At 45.7% G+C, this 8,288-nt stretch overlaps 1 protein-coding gene across 1 annotated transcript; it reads left to right on the top strand.

Annotated features, from left to right (window-relative positions):
• The first annotated feature begins 3,427 nt into the window (after nucleotides 1-3,427).
• SPMIP9 (sperm microtubule inner protein 9) lies at nucleotides 3,428-6,649 on the top strand. The gene is made up of 4 exons (XM_037012050.2): nucleotides 3,428-3,531; nucleotides 3,892-3,928; nucleotides 4,626-4,718; nucleotides 6,110-6,649. The coding sequence occupies exons 2-4, from the start codon at nucleotides 3,902-3,904 to the stop codon at nucleotides 6,530-6,532; spliced, it is 543 nt and encodes a 180-aa protein (XP_036867945.1). The 5' UTR covers nucleotides 3,428-3,531; nucleotides 3,892-3,901; the 3' UTR covers nucleotides 6,533-6,649.
• The last annotated feature ends 1,639 nt before the right edge of the window (nucleotides 6,650-8,288 follow it).

Raw genomic sequence — 8,288 nt, 5'->3', positions numbered from 1 at the left:
CTATAGTCTGGATGAAATTTTTTTAATGTTTTTGAGCTTTGCTGAAATAATAAATTAAACAAATGAAGAACTGCAATCTGAGCTCTCTGCCAGTCACCATGCTAGACATGACCATATGTTCTACTGTCAAACCTTCCTACCAATTTTTTGGTGTTGATGTGATTCTCATATTCACCTTAATAGAGCTTTTCTCCCTGTACTGAGGAGAGTAGAGAAATGCAAAAAGGAAGTGGCCAGAGACAGTTACAGTGACCCTTCTGGTGGCCCCAACCATGGCCCAGCCTGACAGAGGAGAGGCAGTTTGGGAAGCAGCTTGGATACTGAAATACTGGGATTTCCCAAGAGATGTCAATGGATTCCATCCAAAGACCGCCAGGAATCTGCCTGGAATTGATCAAGTTGGGGGAAGACACAATGGGGAGCTGTTAGAATTGGGTGTCAGAAAGTATTTCTTATAGGATTTGGGCTTGTGTTAGGAGACTGAAGGAAGGTCCACGGAAGCAGGACTTTGCTCTGGATTGGACCCTGTAGGGAATCAGGAAACTGTGTAATAGGGTATCTTAGAAATTCTTGTCTGTCAGGCAGGAGGAGTAAGTTAAGGCCACAGAAGCAGCAGTTGCTCATTAGCCGGGATGAGTGGTGTTAGGTCATTTTTTGGGTCATGGACAATGTTCTTACTTTGCCTGTGTTGAAACATAATTAATGAGGGGTTTCATTTTTGTCTTGATCCACCATGGCCACAGCGGTCTTGTCTGAAGTGGGTGTTGTGTGAAGTTGTTCATGTTCAGCAGGAGGACACCACGGCCTAAGTGTTGGTGCCAGTCTCCAGATCAGGGGCTGCTTTTCACTCTCTTGGAATTTCAGAACATTGTTTGAAACGAGCAGAGCATTTACAGCATTTACAGACTCTCCTCCCAGTTCCAGCACACAGGCTGCCCTCTTCTGAACGCCATCCTCTTTCCCTCCAGGTGTGCGGAGGCTGTACTGCTCAATGGCTGAGAATGGGGACTCTGGCTTCTGGTTTCCATCACTCATTAGCTGTAGGGGACCCTGGGCAAGTTCCTCATCTTGCACCTCATTTTCCTCACTTACAAAATGGAGAGAATAAAAAAGATCTAGGTTGTAGGGTATGGTGAACCTGTCGGGACAGTAGCCAGAACAGAGGATGGGCGTGATTGTACCATTATCACCAAATTCCAGTCAATACTCAAGTATTGGCTGATTGTAGGGGCCTCCAGCTGCTGTCCTTCCCTCTGTCCACTTCTCTTCCCAGTCTGCTGCATACTTCCCCAATACTGAGCTTCTTTAAAAAGTCCCTTTCATCGTGTTTTGCTGAGTGACATGTTCTATGCTCACTCTTGTTTATTGAGCATGTACTATGGGTCAGGCATTGGGCTGAGCAGAGCATTTACAGCATTGTAGTCCATTCTCCAGCAAGGCAGGCATTTGTAATCCCCATTTGACACTTGAAAAGGCAACTGAGAAGAGAACATAAGGAAGTCACCCATGGACACGTGATCTTTAGGTGGCAGAACTGGGTTCACATACAAAATCTTCCGACTCTCAGTCTTTCCTCTCTGCACTGGGCCTCCCCTTTGAAAGTGCACACTGAAGCCTGACACAGAAAGTCTTCAGTGCCCAGCTCCAGCCTGCCTTTCCAGCCTGATCTTTAACCGCGCCCCCCCAAAAAACAACCAAAGAGCATTACTGAGGGTCTAGCATTTGCAGGTCTAGCCTGGTAGGCTCAAAGGAAACACTACACTTAAGCAACCCAACCAGCTGGTATGAATCCAGAATGGAAAAGGCTGACAGCCCCACGTTAGAGGCTGGTGAAGACATCGTGAGGGCACAGACGTCTCTGAGGCACAAACACGCCTTCACTTTCAAGCCCTGCACTTGAAAGCTAAGCTCCGGGCTGCGTGCATCCCCCGGGAGAATCCACAGCGCGTGCCCTCCTGTTCTGAGAAACCCCGCCCATCAGCTTGCTTGTTTGTTCTTGACGTGAAGGGGTTCCCATTTCTGCGGCGGGTCCTCCCGACTAGGGCACCCCCTTTGGGAAAGGCGGCGTTGGCTAGGCCCTCAGAGGCTCCTGCCTCCAGGAGCGGGGTCAGTATCCCCGTGCAGGGGAGGAGGCCTTTGTAGTGTGGCGGGGCTGTTTGTGTTCAGGCTCTAAGGAAAAGTTTGCTCCTAATTAAAGGAGTAAATGCTTTAATCCCCGGCCTGAGGGCTTCCCGTAGCGCATTAGCCGTATTAGGAAGGAAATGGATTGTAATCCCTTTAATATAAACCTGGAGGAACTCGGAGGCTTCCGGTTTGCGAGAAGAATTTCCTCCTGTGATTTAACAATATTAACGTGCTAAATTTGCATAAACAGAAGCTTGGGGCCCAGCCGAGGGAAAGCCAAGCCCGCCTACTCTCAGATGAACACAGGTTACAGTAACTGAGCGCCTACAGCGCCCCAGGCCAGGGCCAAGGCATGGCACATGTTTTTCTCCTTTAGTTTTCGCAACCAACTCTGTGAATATGTATTTTATCAATAAGGAAATGAGGATTTACAGGTGGATATTCTCCCTGGAAGTGGGAGGGATTTTGCTGAGCATTTCGTCATGTGCCCTATGCTTTGTATACACTGTTCATTGACACCTCTCCACACAATTATCTTCTTTGAGTATGCTTTTTAATGTTTACTTCTCCCAACCATGCTTTTAGAAATAGATACTGGTTTCTATTAAGCAGTCTAGTTTTATTTTACCCTACACAATTGGGACCCAACACTTGTATATAATTTAGGCTTTAAAAAAAAAAAAAGATTTGCCTTCTGGCTTCTGTCTCCTCCCTTACAAATGTAGAAAAGGTTCTTGCAGACAGCAAGAACCATGAGAAACTTACCTGGGTTTTGTGAACTTCAGAAAAATAACACATACCACACTATAAAAACGTAAAACTTGGCACAACTTGATGTTTTGCAATGTTTCAGTGTGAGCTTACAAATGTTCATAACCAAACCGCACCATTTTACATCCCACCAGTAATGCACAAGCATTTCAGTTTCCCCATATCCTCACCAACATTTGTTATTTTTCATTTTTGTACTACAGCCAACCTAATGGGTGTGAACAATGGTGGAATTTTGACAGAGGGAGGAGGGATAAACCAGACTTTCAGACTAGAATATCTGATGTCCTAATTCATGTGGGGCTCTGTTGACCTCCCTCTCCTAAAAATAGACCAATTCTGTAGAATATTGGAAAGCCTTTGCCCTCTGGGTACCTCCTGATGCCGCTGGGTTCATGCTGGCTCAGAAGTGTTGGGATTTCAGGGGCTTGCTGTGAGAGGGGACCAGGGACAGGGAAATGTGCAGGAGGTTGGCCAGTCACCCCATCACAATGACAGGCAACTGTGACCCACACAGCCTGAGTCAGGGGAGGTCAGGGCTCATCTCAAGAAGGGTGTGGCAGTGGGTCCTCCACGCAGCAGGGCAACCAGGAGTTGGAAGGGCAGGAGTATTGTTGTCACCTTGGCAGAAGGAGGGTAGGTGCTGTTTGAGCTGAAGCTGGTCCCCAGCCCCAGGAAGGGAGCTGTCCATGCACAGAAAGGAGGGGGGACACAGGGACCATTTGAGGTGTGACAACCAACTCGCTGGGCCACAGGCTGCTGAATGGGAGGGTTCACGGGAATGAAATGGAGTTCTGCTCCAGCCCCTTTGTCCCAGGACCCCTGTCCACAAGCTCATTTATCCCTGCTACCACCGGCAACCCCTGGAGGACTGAGTAACATGAAGGGTGGGTCTGAGAGGAGGGTAGCAGTTGAGGGTGGCTGGCACAGCTTTGGGGACAGTGGCTGTTTTTCCTGCACTGCAGAGACAGGGCTAACTAACTTGTCTGTGTCTAGGTGGGCCACCATGGCAGGTGTGGTGTACCCCAGACAGGTGAGTGTGGTGGGTTTTTGGCCCCCTGTGGCCATTTTGAGTTTGGGCAGCTTTAGCAAACACCCAGGGGAGGGACAGGTTCTGGGGGCTCCCTCTCATCTTCATTCTGGAATGATTTCTTTTTTAAAAGGCAGACAAAGCTAAGGGTTTGTCACTTTCTAGGGTTCATGTATTTATTCACTATGCATTTATTAGGCACTCTTGATGTGTCAGGCACTGTGCTGGTCTTTAAGGCTACAGAGATGCTCAAGATTAGTCCTAATGAGTGCACTTCCTGGAATCAATTACAACACCATGAGAAGTGCTGTCGTGAGGAATGTAAACTGTGCTATTAAAGCAGAGAAAGTTTAATTCTTGGGAGGCAGAGAGATGTTTTGGGGGAGAACTTTAATCTGGGTCTTGGAGGATATGCAGGAGTTGGCCAGTTGGAGAAGAGAATGGACGTCTCCAGTAGGTAATGCGAGCATGTGCCAGGCACCGGGGGAGAGTGGGAAGTGGAGAGGCTGCAGTGCAGAGGGCGTGGCAGGAAGCCCACAAGACGGCTAGATGGGGAGAAGCCTGATCCCGAAGGGCTCTGAATGCCAGGCCCACAACAAGTGGCCTTTGTCCTGTAGACAATGAGAAGCTGTTGAGTGCCCAGTAAATGGGAGAAAGACAAGTTGGGCTCTCTTGTTTTATAAATTCCCTTGCCTTTTAGGCCCCTGTGGATTTAGACATATACCAAAGCTCGTACATGGTCGACTATAAACCCTACTGGAAGCATAAATACTCCGGAGTTACACCACAAGAGGTAAGAAGTCATTCAGTCTTGTCTTCTGATCAACTGTCCACTGAAATCATCTGTATTTCATTTGTATTATGAGTGTAGATAATGGGAATATTTATTTAGAACAATATCTGATACCAGAAGATCTAAAGAGGTTTTTTTCATGTGTATGTGTGTGTGTGTATGTTTTAAAATGTGCTTCACATATGAGTCATGCATATAAAAGGGTATAAATAATATACATTTACAGTTTATGATGATAAACATCAGTGGACCTATTATCAGCCAGCTTATAACTTAGCACATTAACAGGATCTTAAAGTTCTCATACCCCTTCTCCCAACTTCAGATGAAGCTGCTATTCTGAATTTTGGGTTACTCGTTCCCTCATGTATGTTTTTTAAAATAGTCTTATCTTATATGTATGTATCCTTCTAAAGTTAGGTTTGCTGCTTTTGAACTTTATTATATAAGGGATCATACTATTTACACTCTTCTGTGACTGTTGTTTTTGCTGAACATCATGGCGTATTACTCACTTTCTGCTAAATAGTATTACATTGCATGCATATGCCACCATATATTTGTCCCTTCTCCTGTTGGTGGACATTGAGCTTTTGACTTTTCTGTTACTCTTCCCACCCCCAAACGCTGCAGTGAAGACATGGTACAGCCTAATGGGCCAGAGCTCACCCATCCCAGGAGAAGGGTTGCTTGTCATAGGTAACATCACTGGTTTCCAAAGTGGTGGCATCATATACCTTCTCACCAGCACAGACATTGATTACTTTGTATTGTTAGACATTCTAATTTTTGCCAATTTGGTGTGTTTGAAATAACAATTTTTTTTGTGGTAATAATTTTCATTTCACTGGTTTTTAATGAGGCTTGGCATCTTTTCATTTGTTTGTGGATATTTATTGTTCTATGAAATGCCTATTACGGCTTGCCCATTTTCTCTGGAGCTGCTTGTCTTTTTCTTGAGGTCTCTCCACTAAAAATAATAGTAATAAGATCTATACAAAGAAAGGTGGAGCGATTTCTGAGACATGTTATTTAGTGGAACCAAAGTGTAGAGTCGAATTATAATATGGTTTGGTACAAACCAGGGGTGTGGATACATACATGCATATTTACACATACATGAAACATTTCTAGAAGGAAACAAAAAACACAGACTGTGGTTGCCTTTGGGGATGAGAACCGAGGGAGGGGGAGTCTGGGAAAGAAGCATACTTTTCACTAGAACCCTTTATTATTATTTCAGTATTTCCCTTTGTTCTATAGATATTACCATTCAAAAACTAATTAAAATTTTTAAAAATAAAGACAAGTGCCCTCTCTCTTAAATATTTCCAAGGCCACTCCATTGTCTCACCTCTCATCATCCCTTTATGTGTGATTTGTTTCTACAGCAAGCAAAGCTGGACGCCCAGCTCCGGGACAAAGAGTTTTATAGGTCTGTCCCCAGTCCCAACCCCAGGCTAGAGGATGGATACCCTGCCTTCAAAAGACCCCTCATGACTGCCAAAGACCTTGGATACCCTGGCTTCTTCCCGCCACAGGCCCAGGTGACCACCTCAGAGGATGAATGCAGGTCCACCAGCATCTGCCCTTCCGTGCACCCAGTGTCCCACACCCTGTACCTGGCCCAGGGTGACCCGAACCAGGTCCAGCAGAGCACTGACTTCCCATGCCTCCTGGAGCCTGAACGCCAACCTGCTGCAGACAAGGGCAAAGGCTACTTTCCATTGCCCAGCTGCTTCTGTCCTCATCACCATACAGTCAAGTTCCCCATCCTGAACAGGTGGGGGCCCTTGAGGCCATTTTACCAGTAGGAAGGGTGAGGACAGCTTCCCGGGGCATTGTGGAAATCCGTCCCTTTCACAAGGAAACCCCACTCTGCCCTTGGAGCACAGAGAGGACTGAAAATAAATCCCTGAAAAGACGTGCCAGCAGCACTGCGAGTATTTGCTCTACCTACTTCCCGGGACATAGCATCCCACCTGGAAGGAGGGAAGGCGCAGGGAGGGACTCAGGGAAGGAAGGAAAGCTGGTCTGTAGAGAGGGCGGGACTTTGTGTGATGCTTTATTATAATTAAGAGTCCTGCTGTCAAGATTTTCGCTGTTTTGGGCATTTACTTACAGAAGGAGAAAAATCTTGTTTCCCACAGTCCTCTGACTGTTGAGTGTGACTGTAAAACTTGAAATCCAGTTGGATAACTTTTCCCCTAATACACTTATTAGGTTTGTTCAGCAGGAACCATTTAGAGAGTGTTATCTCATACTTTCTTGCTCAATGGAGCCTTTGTAAACAGATATATGTATAAGTCAGTCAGGAAGTAAGCTAAGTTGCTGTAACAAAGGGAACCAAAATAATAGTGGCCTGACCGACATACCTGTTTCTCTCGCCTAAGAGGTCAGAGGTAGGCAGTCAAGGAGGGTGAGCCACTTTGCTGTGGCTTCCATTTCTGGGTCTAAGGTGACTGCTGTAGACTAAATTGTGCCCCTTTAACCCCTCCACAATTCATACATTGAAACTCTAGCCTCCAATGTGACTATATTTGGAGGTAGAATGTTCAGGAAGTAATTAAGGTTAAATGAGGTCATAAGAGTGGGGCCCTAATCTGATAGGATTGGTGACCTTCTTAAAAAGAAGAAAAAGAGAGCTCACTCACTCTGCATACACATACACACACACACACACTCACGCACGCACGCACCAAGGAGAGGCCATGTGAGGATACAGCAAGAAGGTGGCCATCTGTAAACCTCACCAGAAACTAAACTCTGCCAGACCTTGATCTTCGACTTGGAGTCTCAGAACTGTGAGAAAATAAGTATCTGTTGCTTAAGCCACCCAGCCAATGGTATTTTGTTATGACAGCATGGCCAGACTAATACAATGACAGATTCGGTTGCTGATATTTTTCAGTTAGCAGAAAGCAAGAAACAAGAGAGACTATAGGTGCATTCCCTTTAGGAGCACAATGCAGAAATTATAAACAATACATGAGAAGACTTTCCCATTGGAATCACACTATACACTAGTGCTTCCCTAGGGGTCTTGTCAAAACACAGATTCTGGCTCAGTAGGTCTCAGGTGGGGGCAAGGTTCTGCATTTCCACCAAGCTCCCAGGTGCCAACTACAGCAGACCGCACTTGAGTAGTGAGGCTGTTCACAATATTCTGCTTCTTCCTTTACTCTTTACAGGTTGCTACTTAGAGATTTAGCTTTTTTTACCGGCTGCCTGATAATCCTTTGAATTAATCAGCCTTGCCCCTTGGCCATGTTAGCCCATATCTAGCACATGTTCCAAATATGTTTTATCCTTGTTTTTGGGCACTTATGCTTCTCCAAGTTCCTCCCTACAAATCAAGCTGCAATAACCATTTGTGAACATTCATCTTTACAAATGATGCTTTTATTTCTGGAAGACAGAATACTGTGAGTTCTGGGTCCAATGGTGTGGGTGTTTGGAGTTAGTGGATGGCACTAGAGTGGCCATCCAGCAGTGGGCACTACACTGCCTCCTTTCCCTTCTTCTCCCAGTGCATGGATATTATCAATCTAATTTTTGCCAATTTAATAG

The sequence above is a fragment of the Manis javanica genome, chromosome 1, assembly GCF_040802235.1.
Source record: "Manis javanica isolate MJ-LG chromosome 1, MJ_LKY, whole genome shotgun sequence".
Lineage (NCBI taxonomy): Eukaryota > Metazoa > Chordata > Mammalia > Pholidota > Manidae > Manis > Manis javanica.
This window is presented reverse-complemented; position numbering and strand designations above follow the sequence as displayed.

Bases quoted from the DNA above. Each gene is read 5' to 3' on its own strand.
- SPMIP9 (XM_037012050.2), top strand. From the start codon at position 3,902: ATGGCAGGTGTGGTGTACCCCAGACAG. The intron at 3,929-4,625 runs GTGAGTGTGGTG...CTTGCCTTTTAG, and splicing joins GTGTGGTGTACCCCAGACAG to GCCCCTGTGGATTTAGACAT. The intron at 4,719-6,109 runs GTAAGAAGTCAT...TTGTTTCTACAG, and splicing joins CCGGAGTTACACCACAAGAG to CAAGCAAAGCTGGACGCCCA.